Genomic DNA, 19,414 nt, shown 5'->3' with positions numbered 1-19,414 from the left:
CTCATTCAAAAAGAATGTCTTCTCTTTATACCAGATTCATCTTTTAGACAGGAAAAAAAAGGCCACTGTGCCTTTGACTTACTATGATTTAATCTGTGTATTATCTCCATGACAATGTTGGATAAAAATCATTAAAAATTCTTGAAACACAGATACCTAGAGTATTCTAAATACTGAAGAAAATTTGGCCAAGTGTAGATGTACTTTTGTGTAATCACAATATTCCTCTCACTTCAAATTCATCTGATCTGCAAGCAGACACTTAATAAATGTCTGTTTTTGACTAATGTTGTGTCATATTTTCCTCTCACTTATATAACATAATCTACCTTTCTCTGTAGCAGAAAAAACAAAAGCTCACAGCTTTATCTTTGAAATGAATGAGGTTTATGATATTTTGAAAATGATGTGCAATTTCTTTTTCATTATCTGGAAATGGCAAGAGAGATACTAGGGTTAGGGATAAAGAAGCCAAGCTACAAAAATGAAATAGAATATGGTTAAAAGCATTGGCTTGCCAGGAAACACTCATCAGCCCTAGAGTCCATCAAAATGAGGATGTCAAACAAATGAGCTAGAAAGCAAAAAGTGTGGAAGTAATAAAACAAGCGAGGCAGGTCATCAGAAAAGAACAAAGTTTATAGGACAATGGTGCTCAAATTTCAGAGTTAAGAAGACACACCTGATGGGACTATTAACATTTCTAGGTTCCCTGGCACTATCCCCACAGAGAGTGCATCTGAGTAAGTCCTGGACCATTCAGTAGGTTCTGATGCATTGTGGTGTTCCGTCAACACTTGAAGTCACACCGCTTTGGAAGCCTGAGCTCAAGTGCCTAGAACAGCAACTCTGCTGACATGGGGATAAAGGTGAGTATAGGGCCTGCTCTATGAGACCTCTAGGTGAGCAGTAGTCCCAACTGCTTCCCAGAGCCCAGGACAGAAGAGGAGTTTAATCATACATTCCATGGTCACAGTTACACCTATGCTATGGTTCATCATCACTGAATATTCATTAAAATCTGCATAATGTTATTTTGGGGCTTTCCTCATAACTCACTCAGTAAAGAATCTACCTGTAATGCAGAAGACCCCAGTTCGATCTCTGGGTTGGGAAGATCCCCTGGAGAAGGAACTAGCAACACACTCCAGTATTCTTGCCTGGAGAATCCCATGGACAGAGGAGCCTGGTGGGCCACCGTCTATGGGGTCGCAAGAGTCAGACAGGATAGCAACTAAACCACCACCAATGTTATTTTGGGCTTCCCATGTGGCGCTAGTGGTAAAGAACCTGCCAGCCAATACAGGAGACATAAGACATGGGGGTTTGATCCCTGGATAGGAAATACCCCCCAGGTAACCCACTCCAGTATTCCTGCCTGGAGAATCCCATGGACAAAAGGGCCTGGTGGGCTACAGCCCATGGGGGTCCAAAGAGTCAGACACAACTCAGTGACTAACATTTAAGCTATATAGTCCTCATTTTTTAAAATCTGTGTAATGGGGGTTATAGTACTTCAGTAAACTGTTAAAAGAGACCACGATTGCCTACAATGGAATATCAGTTTTTCCCCAAAAGGAAGTTGGCTGATGGACAATTAAGGGCCCTTGCCCTCCCTTGAGCAAATTTACCCAAGTAAGATTATTTGAATCTTGGATTTTTATCTTGAATCTTGAATGGAGCAACATAGAATGGAAAAATTATTAGAACTTATCCCTGATACTGGGAAAGACTGATGCAAGAAAAGGGGGCAACACAGGATGAGGTGGTTGGATGGCATCACTGCTTCAGTGGACACGAGTTTGAGCAAACTCTGGGAGATGGTGAAGGACACAGAAGTCTGGCGTCCTGCAGTCCATGGGGTCACAAAGAGTCAGACACAACTGAGCAACGGAACAACAAACAACCCATTCTAGCTAGGGCACTAATGACTGTCAAAGAGCTTCAGCGGACTAGACAGCATTTCGAGCCTGAGAGGGAAGCTCTTCTATTTATTTCATGAACTATTCAATATCTTTTAAATTAAATTTCCTTTCATTTCTGTTGCTTGGGACCATATAATTTAAGTAAGATAACCCTTTCAGTAGTTAGGTGCATAAATTAGACAAATGAAGGGGATTTCTTAAGGGTAAAATCTAACGACTGAACCAAAGCTTTAAAATATTACCTCTCTCATCTGTAGAGCATTTTATAGGGTTCAAAATACTTTTCACTTATTTCATTTACCCCTGTAATAACCAAAACTGTATGTTGAAGAGATCTGGTGCTTTATTCACAAACTAAAGTTTAGAGCCCAGACTGGAAACCAAATCTGCCCGAAAGTTTTTTATTATGTCATATAACTTGAGAACAATAAATCTCCATTGTTTGTTTACTTAAATTCAACATAAAAGAATGTAATGACAATTTAATGGTACAAAACACTGGAGAGACAAGTTACACCTGAGATTTTAATGCCCTTCATTTGATGAATGGGGAAATAAGACCCTGAATATTTAAGGGATCTACTTGAAATATAACAATAATTCACCGAAAGCAGAAATAATGCATACTACCGTATACCAGGTTAAGATTCCACTGAAGAGAATTTTAGTTACTGGAGCAAGAGTGTCGTCTCTAAGACAGTCTGCATGGTCTTCAGGAGCTCCTGGAAGGACTCAGAGCTGCTGCCGTTGCTGTTCAGCCGTTCAGTTGCACCCACCTCTTTGCGACCCCATGGACTGCAGCATGCCAGGCTTCCCTGTCCTTCACTCTCCCAGTTTGCTCAAACTCCTGGCCATTAAGTCAGTGATGCCTTCCAACCATCTCATCCTCTGTCGTCCCCTTCTCCTCCCGCCCTCAATCTCTCCCAGCATCAGGCCCTTTCCCAGTGAGTTGGCTGTTTGCATCAGGTGGCCAAAGTATTGATGCTTCACCTTCAGCATCAGTCCTTCCAATGAATAGTCAGGATTGATTTCCTTTAGGATTGACTGCTTTGATCTCCTTGCTGTCCAAGGGACTCTCAAGAGTCTTCTGCAGCACCGCAGTTCAAAAGCATCAATTCTTCGGTGCTCAGCCTTCTTTATAATCCAACAATAGCTGTTACTCAACATTAGCTCAAGGCTCCTAATGTCCAAAATTCTTGAAGGAACTCTCTGTTTTGTAACTGTCATGCCATCAGTCATCTGTTCTTGGTCTTGTCTTAACCCCATGAAAGTCCCTCTGAACTCATAAAGCTGCCTGTAAGCTGAGCAAAAATCCCCTTTAGCAACTCAAAGAAAGCCCTAAGCATTCCGACTCCCTTATCAGGGCCTGAATTCATCCTCCATGACTGTGTCCCTTTGTTTTCTGAGCCTCTGGAGTCTCACCAGATTGCAGTTTCTCTTTAACTTCTCAGAAGGGACAAGGCCTGAATACTGTAAAGCTTCCCCCATGCTCTCAACATGGTGAACTGAGGTGTGCAATCAGGTACTTGGTACAAGTTTCCAACCAACTGGCTGGGCCCTGCTCCAGACAGCATTCCCTCTAAAGTCCTAAAACTCTCACATCACTGTATGGCTGTGTCTTAGGCAATCATTTTCAAATCTGACTCAAGGAGACTTCATCTTGCCACTCTTTTTGGAACTGACACTCATCTTCTCTGCCCTATACCTGGAACTGTGGTCACATCAGATTTGCTCCCACCAGTTTCCTCTGTCCCCCAGTTCCATTTGTCTCTCCCACTCTAAGTTCTATAAGCCCACCGAAGAGGGTGAGGCTGGGACAGCCACTGTTGAGGCTACAAAGGACATAGTATGGGCCACACAGCCTTATTCCTTTGAGTAGTTAACTGGCCCTGAACAGTGCAAGAAATAGCAACACTTTTAAAGGAATCTCTCATTTCTGAAGGGGCCCCAATTTTTAGGATACACAGGAAGAAGAAACAAAATTATGACAGATTCCATTTCCCGAGAGAACCGAAAAGAGTCTTATGAAGGTTTTATTTTGGTCAAAGTCCTGGCAGAAGTCACTGACAAATCCTGCAGTTTAAAGCAAGTTTGGTGTTTCTTCCAATGTTTGAGTGACAACAGAATGGCAAAGCAAACTTTCCTCCATTTTTCTCAACCCAGCAGGACAATTGTTTTCAAGAAAGGAATTATCATCATGAATCAACTGTAAAATACACAACCATTTAAACTGATTGAAATAGCATTCAGGCTGAAATAAGAGTGACCCTGAATACTTGAAATGAAAGAATACAGACAAGGAAGAAGGGAAATCAGATCCCAGTTAGCATTTTAAAAGATTCATGGTGAAGAATAGACAAATAGGAGCATTCCCTGGGGTCAGTGTTTGAGGTTTCTTTGCAAATCTGAAAGGATATAGGTTAGGTCTAAATGGAAACCAACAAATTGAAGATAAAAAACAAATTAGTTAATTATAAAGCCCTAAAGATAAAAAGAACCCCCTTGGATTTGTGTGATAATATTGGTTTGCGAACATTTTGAATCTTTTTACACTTTAAAAATATTATCTCAATTGCTTACTTTATAACAATAAGAAATTATCCTAGTTGAAAGCTCTTGATCATCTAAATTAAGTCAATTTAAAGAAAAAAATTTAGTTTATTCTTTTGCTGTTGTTGTTGTTGAGTTGCTAAGTTGTGTGCAACTCTTTTGCAACCCCAGTGACTGTAGCCCACCAGGCTCCTCTGTCCATGGAATGCACCAGGCAAGAATACTGGAGTGGGTAGCCATTCCCTTCTCCAGGGGACCTTCCCAAACCAGGGATCAAACCTGCGTCGCCTATGTCTCTTGGATTGGCAGGCAGATTCTTACCGCTGAGCCACCAGGAAAGCCCAGTTTATTATAGTTTATTATAGTGCTAAAGTAATATATGGGCTCTCCTTGGTGGCTCAGATGGTAAAAAACCCACCTGCAATGCAGGGGACCCACGTTTGATCCCTGGGTAGTAAAGATTCCCTGGAGAAAGGAATGGTTATCCACTCCAGTATTCTTGCATGGAAAATCCCATGAACAGAGGAACCTGTGGGCTATGGTCCATGAGGTCACAAAAAGTCAGACACAACTGAGCGACTAAGCACACAAAGTAATACAGAGCTCCAGCTGCATGAACTGACAATCAAAATTACTACAGTTGCAAACGTATCGCAGATTCTGAATATCACTCTTCATTGGCTTTTTTGTCATTTCAAAAAGTCTTTCTTTAGTGAATCATGAAACCATAAAATTTGTCATCTCAAGTGCACCTTAAAAATCATGTCTCAGCCAGTTCCTTCATCTTTGAAATGAAGAAATTCAAATTTAGAGAGATGAAATAGAATAACATTCACCATGAAATACCTTGTTTAGAGTCTGAAAATAATAATACCAGGGCACAGGTTTGGAATCTTTCTCTCTCCAGGACTCAGGCTATGGTTATGGACAACTAACCGAAGTTAAGACTGGAGAAAGGATTATCACACTGCAGAAACATTGAGCTATCAAAGTTTATCATATACACCATTGTGATCGGCTCTACTGCAAAGCTTTCAGGTTGAAGTAAAATCAATTAACCACCCCTTGAAAGATATTTAAAAAGAATAATGACAGCACTTTTTGGAAACAGTTAGAGCCCTCTACCATTGTCTAGAAAAAGGACCATTTATGATTCAGTCCCATCCAATGCCAGTAACACTACGCACAGCATAAGACATAACAAAACTATTTTAAGATCAATTGTTGAGTCAGATGACTGTACCTCCCAGCCTTCGATATGAGACTGCCACTCCTCTAAAACTTCCAACTTTTCCATCTGTCTCTTGGCCTCGTTGATGTTGGAACAGACGGCTTTCATGGCTTGGAGAGCTTCCATGAGTGCTGCATAGTCACTGTGTTTCCTTGGAGTCCGCTTAAGCAACTCCTGTTTATACACAAAAAACAAACCGCCCTTTGATCTTCAGCTTTCTGGGACAGCAGGTTCAGACTGACCAGGAAATGAAAACTGCAAGAATTGTGAGAGCCACTTTCAGAAGTGACATCACAAACTCCACAAAAATCAAGACCCAAAAAAAAACCACTGAATGAATATGCGTCACCACCTGCATACACCACAGTCACTTTAACTTTTCCCTTAAAATGATGTTGTTTTTAAAAACGAAATTAGATATCTCCTTTCAAACTATCAAATATCTCACCTACAGCATGTAATTTTTTAATATGATTTATGTTTTTATAATTTTTATCTTTGACTTGCGCTCCAAAATGAGGACTTCTTTATATGTTGATTTCATTCCTTTAGTGTTTAAAAAAAGGGTAAACCATCAAACGAATATGTCCTATAATTTAAAAAATAATTTAAGTCCCTTACTAACACTTTTTGAGAAACTATAAAAAAGTGTTATAAATAAAGCAAATTTCTAAAATGTCCTATATCTAGTAAAAAAGTAATTTATAAATTCCACAATAGTCCATCATTAAAGGAGCAGTTTATGCTGTTTTTGCCAACAACTTGGTTGTTTCTCTCTTAGTTTATTCTCTACAATGAATTCTATATACCCTTCAATAGATTTTTCCTTTTTTTCTTTTTCTTTTTTTTTTTTCATTCAGGATATCAGACTAATCTTTAATCTTATAAAAGGTCTTATTTAGAAGCACAAAATTAAACATCTTCACCCACTGTCTAGACAGCTGTGACCACATTGCTTTTTAATTAGTCATTTGTTTCCTTACGACAGTTGCCATCATCATGTAACTAACACAATTAGAGAAATCTGGAGGCAAATCTTGAAGAGAATTTTCTAAATTCTTAACACAGTGGGAAAATATGCAGTTGTTATGCTCTCTAGATGTTCTTTATTGTTGACAATTCTGCCATCAACTTTGACCCTGCATTCAAAATATTCACACTCTGTTTGACAGAACCAGCACCAAAAGGATCCACATTACTTCACTGCCAAGGTCAGGTTTAAAAAGTTATGCTGGATCACAAATCCATAAAAGAGAGATGCAGGCTTCTCCAGAAACCCTCAAGTCTTAGAGTTACTTGTAAATTATGTGAAGTGGTGAAGGCAGTCTATGGGCTGGGGGCTCCATGGGCCTGTGCCAAGTGGGTATCTCTGGAATTGAGACATGAATTTAGATACTGTGAGACAGCAAAAGAAATGACCAGTAATAATCTGTCAGTTACTAGCTATGAACCCTGTGCTGGTTGGCCAACCCAGTAATTTCAAGTTCTATAAATAAGACCAAGGTATCTTTTCTTTAAAACACTGCCTAATCCCCTAATGTTTCCTAATGAATAAATAAAAACCATCCCAAATTAAACAGAATACCAGCTCAGTTTTTCAGTTGATGGTACAATGGAGAAAAATATCAATACCAATATACATACTGCACAAGTAGTTTTTTCCTGTTTATCTGTGAAGATAATTTTTCAAAAAGCAAAAAGATGTCATTTCTCCAAGACTTGAAGATGCTCTGAATTGACCTTTCTTCCTAAAGCAAGGATATGTCCATGTTCCTATCTCTGAGGTTACCTGAGATCATCCTTGGTCAGAAATGAGTTGATTTAGAACAACCACTTGACTTGATATCTTTCTTTTAATATCACCATCCCTTCTGATTCTTAAAACAAATCCTCGGGATTCCAAAACCAGGAATAGGAATAACAGGAGTAATGAGAATGCATGCAAATTTGTCACCAAATCAGAGGTCAGAAGGGACTACCAGAAAGATGGGAGTCACGTCTGCATCAACCCTGTATACTCCCTGAAGACGGTGCCACAGTTCTACAGACCTAGACATCCCTGTGCTAGCTTCTCTCGATGTGAGCTAACCAAGCGATTTACACTTGTTTTCTTTCAATAAGAAATCCTTTTCAAAGAAAATTTTCACGTATGCAACTGACAAAAACTATAATGAAAAAATGTATTTATAGTTCAAATTCATAACATCAATTTCTCAAAAAGTAAATCAATTAAGAATACCAGTTGGAAAAAAAAAAAAAGAATACCAGTAAGTATGTCCATAGCATTTCTGAGTTTGTTTTTTAATTTAGATACTAAGAAGTAGTTAATATATTAAAATAAATCAGAATCAAATACACATGAGTAATAATGGCTAACATTTATGGACTGCATACTATGCTAAATGATTTGTATAAAATAGCTTAATCAATTATTAGGTACTCCTTTATGTATATGAATATATATTTATGTATATCTGTGTATACATAGATATACATATATACATATATGTATACATAGATATACATACATTTACACATTCTTTTAGGTATTTATTATAATTTCATATCATCATCATTATTTCTGTTTCATACATGAAACCCATGCCTTTAAGAGGTTAGATTACAATCTCACTCATGCAGCTAGTAAGCAGAAGGCATAGGACTTGAACTCAGAATTCAGATGTTCAACTACTACCCCCAACTGACTATTCAGATGCCACCTTTCCAAAAAAATTCCTTTCCAGAATTACTATTCTAATCTATTCATATATCCTTATATTATGAGCAATATTTAGTACATTACAATGTGTTTTCCATAATAAAACTTTTGATCATTTGTAATGAGGCCATGGATCTACGATCATAGGCATTTCCTGTCTTCCAGAGGCAGAGTTTTCTTATAACTGTCCTTCCATGTTCTATCATTTATTATTCCATGTGACCCACTCCATTACTTGTAATAATGACTGAAAAAATAGGCTCTGAGATTATGTAACTTAGCCTTAACTTTATTAGCATCAAGAAGTCACCAGTGGTTGAGGAAAGGAAAAAAAATACACCAACAGCAGGTTTACTGAAGATAAAATAAAGTGCTATATAAACTGGTCATAATGTACTTAATGGGATTTATCTTGAAACTAATGTGTTTATACTAAAGGTAACTCAAACAAGTATTGTTTTCTTATGAAGAGCACAAAAAGTCTCTATTCCCAGACATTTGTTACCTACTCTCTAAATAAATTAGTGACAAAATAGCTTTTTTTTTCCAATAACTGTATTTGTCTTTTCTGTAGAATGTCAGACTATTTTGAAAATTTTTTTATTGTTAAAAAGATCATCAGCAAAAATATACAGGTACAAGGGAAATGCAACAGTGAAGAAAACACAAAAAGTACCTTCAAAAGTAGAGGGTATTTGCATATTCTTTGTATTGGCGTTACCAAGTATCCTTCCAGAGGGACATCTGTGTTCTTCCGTCCTCCGAGCAGCATGCAGTTCTGGGGTGGAAGTACAGACAACGAGTTATATTTTTAAGCCTGATTCTCTCATAAATTTGTCTGTTGAAAACTTGTGAAAGCATGTCTCTGCATAACTTCTGTCTCTGAGAAATGCATGTGTGTGTGCGCTCAGTCATGTCTGACTCTTTGTGACCCCATGGATGGTAGCCCACCAGACTCTTCTGTCCATGGGATTCTCTAGGCAAGAATGCTGGAGTGGGTTGGCACACCCTCCTCCAGAGGATCTTCCTGACCCAGGGATTGAACTCACACCTCCTGCGTTGCAGTCAGATTCTTTACCACTGAGCCACTGGGGAAGCCTGAGAAAAGCACATTTAGTTTCAAATAAAATTTACAGGAGAGAAAGGAAATAATTTTGCATTTCAGATTAGAGACCAAAATGTGTTTTCAGTCTTTATATTGAAAATGAATTCACATATATCTACCTGAGTATGAAGTCCGAGGAAGAAGACAGAAAGTGAAAGATGGAGGAATGAATTAATGGAGAGATGCTGAGTGGATGGATGGATGTGCTGAGAAAAAGAAACAGAGATGAACGGACGAATTAATGGAGAGATGGATGAGTGGATGGATGGATGGATGGATGGATGTACTGATGGATGGATGTGCTGACAGATGAATAAACAGATGCACACGTACATATACACATCATGCTTGGGGAGAGGTGCAGTGATGCAGAAGATCAGGCCTGGAGATGACTGGGTTCTCCCCATGCCCTTCCATTGGCAAGTGATGCAACTCGGACCAATTTCAAGGTTCTAATTTTCCTCTCTGTTAAACAGGCCAGTTTTAATCCAGTGATCTCTAAGCCACTTTGAACTGTAATACCTCACCAATGATACTGGACAGCCAGTCTCAGAGAAGGAGGTCAGATATGATCTCCTCAGAGGCAAGATGAAAGGAGAAAACTCAAAGCCAGCAATCACAATGAAATGAAATGGAAGCAGCTTCTGTTTACTGAAAGTGACAGTCAAGAGAATCGATGCTGATAAAGACTTGATCCTCTTAAGCATTTCATCTTTATTCTGTGTTTAAGCTACAGTGACAATATAAAAAATTTTTTTTAATTGTTTTAATTTAAAAATTTTTTACAAACTTTTTTTGGCTGTGCCACAAGACTCATGAGATCTTAGTTCCCTGACCAGGGATTAAACCTGGGCCCTGGCAGTGAAAATGCCAATTCCTAACCACTGGACTGCCAGGGCATTCCCTAAAATATAGTTTTGAAACTGGTGTCAAAACCTGTTTCTGCAGCACCTATCATGGTGACTGGCACAGAGAAAGCAGATAATAAATATTCAGCAAAGGAAGAAAAGGGCTCCTCAAGCATCATACTGATAATTTAATGACCTGTATACCACTATCTTTTAAAAGACAGTCTTACATTCAGCAAGAGGAGAGACTGAGTGCTGAGCAGGAAAGGAGATAAAAGGAACAATGGTGGAAACAGAACAATGCCACCCACCCCACCCCTGCCCCCACTGCCTTGAGCAATCGAGTTCAGCTCCAATCTGTGCAACTAACTGGGCAAAACCAGGTCCATGACTCACTTCACCAGCAACCTTAGAGCAGCAAATAAGTGTCCCATTCAAATCTGTTCTTTGGGGATTTCAACCCCTATTGCAATCAGGTCATCAAAGTAACTCTTTCCACCTGTTATGGTACTATCCCTGGAGAAATCCTATGTATTAATAACATATCTACATACCATTCTACTTCCAGTGATGTTTCGGTGTTCCCGTAGAGTGAACACTCCTTATACATGCAGCCACCTCCTGTACCTAGCCCTGGGCTAAAGCACCCTAAGCAACTTATGACTGTCTAACTTGCTACTGGGGCTTCCCAGGTGGCTCAGTGGTAAAGAATTCACTTGCCAATGAAGGAGACACAAGAGACGTGTGTTCAATCTCTGGGTCAGGAAGATACCCTGGAGTAGGAAGTGGCAACCTGCTCCAGTATTCTTTTCTGGAGAATTCCATGGACAGGGGAGCCTGGTGGGCTACAGTCCATGGGGCCACAGAGAGTCAGACACAACTGAGTGATTAAGTAGCAGCAACCTGCTTTTCTTATCCATTAGTACTACATAGACTACAAACTCCCTTCCTAACAGCTGAGATTGGTTGTCATTTTTTCTTTTTAAAATCTTTATTGGAGTATAGCTGATTTACAATGTTGTGTTAGTTCCTGCTGTACAGCAAAGTGAATCCATTATACATATACACAGATCCACTCTTTTTCAGATTCTTTTCCCATATAGGTCATTACGGAGAACTAAGTGGAGTTCCCTGAGCTGTACAGTAAGTCTTTATTAGACTGGCTTGTGAGAGTCACCTCTCTACTTATGTAGACAGAAAATATATTTCCTAAATAAGCTCCCAGAAAGTGGAAAGTGGAGTCACTCAGTCGTGTCAGACTCTTTGTGACCCCCCACGGACTGTAGCCTGCCATGCTCCTCCATCCATGGGATTTTCCAGGCAATAGTACTGGAGTGGATAGCCATTTACTTCTCCAGGGGATCGTCTCCCACATCATAGACAGATGCTTTACCATCTGAGCCACCCCAGAGAGTCCGCCAATCCTAAAAACTTACTCAGGTGATGGCATATGCAAGTACCCAAAATTATAACATCATCATTCCATATCTGTAAACCCTTAATATTTTCCAAAGGGTGATTGCTATTATCCCTATTTAATGAGTAAGGAAAATGGCACCAGAGAGGTAGTGAATTTCCTAAAGTCATCCGGATAATTAGTGTCCACTTGGTGCCAAGGCAAGAACTAGCAAAGCCAGGGTCTTCCTAACAGCAGCTTCTGGAACTTTGGATATGTAGCAGAGGCCCAGCTCTGCTGAGAACAGAGTGCCCTGAGGGGGATAGCAGAGTTGTGAGACTTCACAGGGAGCCCCATTAGTCCAAAGGTGCAGGAACTTCCTCTGGCCATGTCAGAGAGAAGAGATCGGTAAATTCTTTTCCCCAAAACAACTGATGTGTGTGTGCATGCTAAGTCACTTCAGCCATGTCCAACTCTTTGCAACCCTATGGACTGTAGCCCTCCAGGCCCCTCTGTCCATGGGATTCTCCAGGCAAGAATACTGGAGTGGGTTGCCATGCCCTCCTCCAGGGGATCTTCCCAACCCAGGGATCAAACCACCTCCTGTGTCTCCTGCATTGCAGGAGGATTCTTTTACCATTGAGCAACCAGGGAAGCCCAAAACAACTGTTATACTAAACTAAATTGTGGGCGGGGGGACAACAATTTCAGGACTCTGGAAATCAACTGAAGTCAACAAATTGAGAAGTGTTTATTCATGAAAAACTGCTGAACTTCAGGTAAGAACAGAGGACTTGGTGGCATTCTTGCCTGGGCTCTTCCCTTTCTTCCCCCACTTCCCCACCCCCGCCAAACAGGCTCATCCTGCATCGTGGCCCAGTCACAGCAGCACTGGCTGCAAACCAGCTATCAGAGGGGACTGCAGAGGGCAAAATCTCACACCCAGGAACGTTGGCAATGTAGCACACTGCCTAAGAAAAATGGGAACGCTCACAATTATGCTAGCCTGAGACTTCGGCCCTGCTTGGGGCAAACGTCAGACTGTGTACGTGCAGAGAAGAAATGAGATGATGGCCCCTTAAGAAGAAGAACCCAGGTCTGAGTTGGAAGCTGCCTGCTCTGTGAATGTGTCCCCCCACACTCCCACACAGATCCAGAAATCAGATGGATCGTGATGTTCAATTTACCTCTGACAAATTCCCAACTGACCACTAAGTTAAAAAGTCAGAGGAGTGATGCCTAAAGGAAAAACTAAGTTATAAAACAAAAACTGAGGGAAGTCGGCGGCAGCAGCTGCATATACAAAAGACACAGATTCTCAGATTCAATCCAGGCAAGTTACTGAAAACAAAACAAACAAAAAGATAATAACCAGCCTCAGGGAAACAAGACTTCCTAAGTTAAGATGCATATTGTATTCCCTAGACAAATTATTAATAAAAGAGAAGACCTGAACATAAACCCTGTCTCAGCAATTCTACTCTAAGTATTTACCCAAGAGAATGAAAATGTATATCCACACACAGACTTGTACATGAATATTCATAATATTAGAACTGCCCAAACTGGACATATCCTGACTTTACTAAGAAATCTTTCTCTCCGAAATGACTTCAAGGATCTTCAAGGCCCACCACTACCACAGTCAATTGTTGATCCGTTATTCATAAACTGGCAAATGTATAAATAAAACACAATGGAATATTATTCAGCAATAACAATGAATGGAGTATGGATACATGCCATAACAAGGATGAACCTCAAAATCATTTTAGTCAGCAAAAGAAGCCAGGCATTACAAGACTGTATTGTACTGTATTCCATTTGTATGAAATCTCCAGAAAAGGCAAACCTAGAGAGATGGAGAACAAATAGGTGACTGCCTAGAGCTAATAGTGGGAGTGGAAATGAGTTGTAAACAGGCATTTTATTTTTCCTATTTTAGAGCCTGATCCAGGCTCTAAAACCGGATGGTGGAGATGGCCTCTCCAAAATATCACTGAATTCTATTTACAGTGAGGTTTTCACTGGCAATTATGATGTTTAAGTAACTGCCAAAATATGCATTTATTTGTACTATCCTAAAGAAATTAAACACAGATTTCTCTCTTTTTATGAACGGTGAATGAAGAATATATGTAGAAGAAAGGTCAGTCTTGAAAATTCTTTTCTACCATCCCCACAAAGTGTTTCCTTCCTGTCACTGCCCTACTTAGAGCTCTCTAAGCAGCAGTAAATGAAACTCTAGAGACTGGAGGGATATAAAAGCAATGGTGAACTCTGGCATAAGCATCTTCTCTTACTAAGAACCTGTGGTCTCATAACTCGTCAACCAGGAGGGGGCATGGCAGTGTTTCTCCGTGAACAAGCTTCTCCCAACTCTCGCTTCTTTTCATTTTCTTCATTCATTTCATTTGTGTGTGTGTGTGTGTGTGTGTGTGTGTGTGTGTGTGTGTGTGATTTTAAGAGTATATATCAGAATGGCCAAAAAGTTCATTCAGGTTTTTCCAGATGATATAACAGAAAACACTTAAACTTTTCAGCCAACTCAATTTATTACTATATACATTTACTGAAGTACAGTTGATTTACAGTCTCACTTCTTACATTTCTCAAAGGATTCTCTAGCTTCCTAGCAGGGATATGTTAAAAACAGATGTCACACAAGCAGTTCTAACACTACCCTGATGCTATTCCTTGGCTCTCAGTAGACCTATCAACAAATAACAGCATATGGTGACACATAAATATATACTTACCAGCAGAAATGTCCGGATTGTTCTTATTTTGTTAAGTTCAAAGAGCAATTTCTGTGCCTTCTCATGATTACTACAATATTCATCATAGATGCGAAACTTGTCTTTCTGTAAATTTAAGAATACATTAGAGTCATTTTATTAGCCATTTTGAAACATGAAGGGTGATGTTTATGAACAAACATTATTGTTTACTACATTTCAAGAGCCATACTGTGTGTATATAGGAATATGTTTATTTCTTCTGACCCATGAAGGGATGGATCTAGGAAGGGGACAGACTTATATTCATAACAATCCAATATGATGTACACAATAAAAGGTAAATGAACCAAGTGGTAGCAGATTACAGACAAGAGAGCATTTAGCTTCACTGGGAGGGTTCAGTTACAGCTTTAGAAAAGATATCATACCTAGGCAAGAGCAGGGAGATGAATCTACAACTCCCCAGCAGGAAGAGGGAAGAATGTAGTCTGGTGGAAGGAAAAGCTTGTGTCAGATCATAGAAGAACAGGACATAGTGCCCTGCAGGTCACATGCACCAATCTGGACAGTTTAAAAGGGGCACTGACAAAGCAGACAATATTCAGCAACAAGCAATTAAGATAATGACAAACCTTGAAGATGTTACTTCTGAAAGGTCATCTCAGAGAGACTTGTTTGCATATAAAAGTAAGGAAATGCAGCTACTTTCAAATAGCTGTCATATTTATTATAATCGATTTACAAATCTTTGTAGCTCCGAAACACAAAACTAGGACCACTGGGTGCAAACTGCAAAGGCCATGATGGGCAGTGACAGGCAGATTCCGGATTAATATAGCGATTTTTCCAACGATTAGAGTTACCACTAAAAGTGATCAAGTAAAAGCAAGATGAACAATCTTCACAGGTGCTACAGAAAGAATACTCTCCTAAAAGGAGAAACGTCACACCACCCTGATCTCTAAGCTCTCTTCCATCTATAAGGTTTCTACAAGTGACGATGATTAATATCTATCAAAGCGGTCCAAATAAAAGAGGAAGACACAGAAAAGGTAGTGATCAAAGAGTAGAAGAGAAGTGTGTCCTCTGAAATTTCTAAGACATGCATTTAGAAACACTGAGTGCTATTTTATACAGCCAGCAGAAAATTGATTGAATGACTTTATTTCAAGAGATGGTATGAACCAGAAGAAAACAAACTTCAGAAAGAGTTCAGCTAAATTCGTGGCTGACAGATTCATAGTGTGTTACTGAGGAAATGGATGTCAGGGAGCAAGATTCCCATGTGCAACCCAGGACTCAGTAACCCAGCAACCACTCCAGCTGGCAGGAGATCTGCATTCTTTCATGAAGGGGAACAGTCTGGATTAAGTGGACACAAACACACGTGACTTAGAGTTGTACCCAAGGAAAGTGTCATCTCCCTATGCTCAAGGAGTCTCTCTCTTTCATAGAATTATTTTTACAGAATATTTTCTGATACTTAAAATTACATGTACAGAGTCTGCTCACTATATAGATCTAGAAACTACACATCATTACTTTATAAAAGACCATCTATAAATTAAAAAATAAATGAAAATGGATTTCAATGACAAAATACTCATACACGATTTTTAAACAGAACACTAATCGTATAGCATTTTGATAAATAAATGGATTCTAATGGGTATTCTGAAAATTAGCAACAGGAGAATGATAGAAATAGAGGCAATACTTTTCTTTTGTCAGTATGAATGCCCTTTAGTTCTGAAAACAATTTTCACTATACAGGTGGCTTCTTACCTTGCAAATCGACTGCATAAATAATTTCAGCTATCATGTGTAAAGAGATGAAAATGATCATACAAGCATGACATCTAATTTGAAACAATTGAGTACTGACTGGCTTGCTCTTCTTCTGCACTCCTCCGTACAAGCCTCTGAGAAAAATTCAGATGCAAGCATGTGTGTACCTTGAGGGACCAGGTCTGTTCATCTCCGGGTTTGTCAGAAGTCAATGAACAAGAGAACATTTTGACTAACACAAGGCTCATCGCACCATTATAAGAGTGAGGATTTTCTGCCTCAAGAGAAATGCTCCATGTTTGAGAGTAACATAAAAATCCATTCATTATGAACAGCCTGAATATTCATTAGAATTCAAAGCTACAGCGGATGCGAAAAACTAACTCGTTGGGAAAAAAGAAAAGCCTGTTTATTCTGCACTGAATAAAATGGATGATGCGAGGCCCCCTCCCCTTTTCTTGGCTCTAAGTGGAAGATTTCACTGGCCTTAAAAGACCCCAAACTTTTTTTGGTGTCAGATTTTACTTCTAACGCTGAATTCCCACATACTACTCTGCCAAAAGGGAAACCTTAAATGCTAGGGGGGAAAGCTTTTAAAATAAACAGAAATTGATCCTACAAACTGAAGAAAGCAGGTTCCCACTTCTTGCTGAGCGTTAGGTTCTGGATGTAAGCACTCTTCCACGACCTTTAAGAATTCTTTATGTACTGCAAGTATATCCTCAATGTTTGAGAACAGCATCTGTAAATAAATGTGTAAATGCAATAGTGAGGCAAGTTGGGAAAAAAATCCTATGGGAATATAGTATTTTCTCTCCACACTGAGAACACTGGTGGAGAGCTGCCCTTTCCCACCCACCTGGCTGGCAGAGCACCCATTCTGTCTGGACGTCTGCTCCCCTCCCACACAATTCTGGAAACCACCGAAAACCTGATCCAAGTTCTCAGGACAATCCCAAGTGACTGAATCCAAGCATGACAGTCCCATCCCACAAACGACAGTGGGCGGCAGGTAGAAAACCAGACTTGCTGGCCGGCTTTAGAGGAAGGGCTTCTCTGCTCGTAGAAGTTATTGCTATGAGCATCAAAGTATTGTCATGTTCCCGTGAGTAACAGAAATCTTTTGCTTGCAACTAAAAGCACCCAAACTATTAATAAAATACTTCATGGTAAGGAGAACAGATAAGTTATTACTCAATTCAATGGGAAATAGAAATGCCTATAAAATTCATGGGGACTTTTTATTTTCAGTAAAATAACAGAGCAAGTTAGGATCCAAAATAGATATCAATAATTACATGTACAGTTTAAATGAGCAGTAAAAAATAAATAAATAAAAATAAATGAGTAGTAACAACTATGGCATGATTCTCATTTACTATCTTTCGCCCTCTTTTTTCCCCAAAACTCTTCACAATTTTCCTTCCCTATGGTTTAAAAGGAAATGCTCATACATTTGCGAGCTGAAGGTATGGTGCGGACATTTTCTGCACCAATGGACCATCCAAATCATTTGCTCCTCAGGAGTCAGAGCCTAGAATTCACAATGAGCCACATCCCGCCTTCCAGGCCCCTCCAGTAATCCTCTCACACACGGTTCAACTCCCTTCCCCTCAAAGACTTGGAAGTTTTGGGACTTGAGGTTATTTTTCTCCTTCCTTTCAAACGTTTCCAAGGTCTTGGCAAAAAAAAAAAAAAAATTCCGATCTTCTACACCATCCTCATAACCCTCCATTTCTTTTCCCAAATCCTATTTTCTTGTTTTCTCGCTGTCATCCACACAGGTGCCTGGCACAGAACTTATTCTGTGGCATTATGCTTATACTTCCCTGGCATTCCTCTCCTTGTTATTCTTTGGAACTCTGAATTCAAATGGATATATCTTTCCTTTTCTCCTTTGCCTTTAGCTTCTCTTCTTTTCTCAGCTGTTTCTAAGGCTTCCTCTAACAATCATTTTGCATTTTTGCATTTCTTTTTCTTGGGGATGGCCTTGATCACTGCCTCCTATACAATGTCATGAACCTCCGTCCAGAGTTCTTCAGGCACTCTGTCTCGCAGATCTAATCTCTTGAATCAATTTGTCACTTCCACTGTATAATCGTTAGGGATTTGATTTAGGGCATACCTGAAAAGTCTAGTGGTTATCCCTATTTTCTTCAATTTAAGTATGAATTTGGCAATAAGGAGTTCATGATCTGAGCCACAGTCAACTGCCAGTCTTGTTTTAGCTGACTGTATCAGAGCTTCTCCATCCTTGGCTACAAAGTATATAATCAATCTGATTCTGGTGTTGACCATCTGGTGATGTCCATGGGTAGAGTCTTCTCGTATGTTGTTGAAAGAAGGTGTTTGCTATGAACAGTGAGTTCTCTTGGCAAAACTCTATTAGCCTTTGCCGTGCTTTATTTTGTACTCCAAGGCCAAATTTGCCTTTTACTCTAGGTATCTTGACCTCCTACTTTTGTATTCCAGTCCCCTATAATGAAAAGGACATATTTTGGGGATGTTAGTGCTAGAAGGTCTTGTAGGTCTTCATGGAACCACTCAACTTTAGCTTCTTCAGCATTACTGGTTGAGGCATAGACTTGGATTACCATGATACTGAATGGTTTGCCTTAGAAATGAACAGAGATCATTCTGTCATTTTTGAGACTACATCCAAGTACTGCATTTTGGACTCTTGTTGACTATGAGGGCTACTCCATTTCTTCTAAGGGATTCTTGCCCACAGTAGTAGATATAATGGTCATTTGAGTTAAATTCACCCATTCCAGTCCATTTTAGTTCACTGATTCCTAAAATGTCGATGTTCATTCTTGCCATCTCCTGTTTGACCACTTCTAATTTACATTGTTTCATGGACCTAATGTTCCAGGTTCCTAAGCAATACTGTTCTTTACAGCATCGTATTTTATTTCCATCACCAGTCACTTACACAACTCAGTGTTGTTTTTGCTTTGGCTCCACCTCTTCATTCTTTCTGGAGTTATTTCTCCGCTGCTCCCAATATGTAGCATATTGGGCACCTAACAACCTGAGGAGTTTATCTTTCATTTTTCTACCTTTTTGCCTTTTCGTACTGTTTGTGGGGTTCTCAAGGCAAGGATACTG

General features: G+C 39.5%; 1 protein-coding gene across 3 annotated transcripts in view; it reads right to left on the bottom strand.

The window, feature by feature from the left end:
• PREX2 (phosphatidylinositol-3,4,5-trisphosphate dependent Rac exchange factor 2) overlaps positions 1–19,414 on the bottom strand; it is a 303,487-nt gene that overhangs the window by 205,504 nt on the left and 78,569 nt on the right. For all 3 annotated transcript variants that reach the window (XR_011259007.1, XM_069600206.1, XM_069600207.1), the window contains exons 3-6: positions 16,923–17,045; positions 14,534–14,638; positions 9,102–9,203; positions 5,719–5,880 (exon numbers count right to left, since the gene is read on the bottom strand). Coding sequence is in view for 2 of the 3 variants with exons in the window: in XM_069600206.1 (XP_069456307.1) it covers positions 5,719–5,880; positions 9,102–9,203; positions 14,534–14,638; positions 16,923–17,045 (492 nt within the window). In the remaining variant the exon portion in view is untranslated. The remainder of the gene's footprint in view (positions 1–5,718; positions 5,881–9,101; positions 9,204–14,533; positions 14,639–16,922; positions 17,046–19,414) is intronic.

This window comes from Ovis canadensis, chromosome 9 (assembly GCF_042477335.2).
Source record: "Ovis canadensis isolate MfBH-ARS-UI-01 breed Bighorn chromosome 9, ARS-UI_OviCan_v2, whole genome shotgun sequence".
Taxonomy (NCBI): domain Eukaryota; kingdom Metazoa; phylum Chordata; class Mammalia; order Artiodactyla; family Bovidae; genus Ovis; species Ovis canadensis.
Note: the sequence above shows the minus strand (reverse complement) of the source record. Positions and strands in the feature narration are given on the sequence as shown.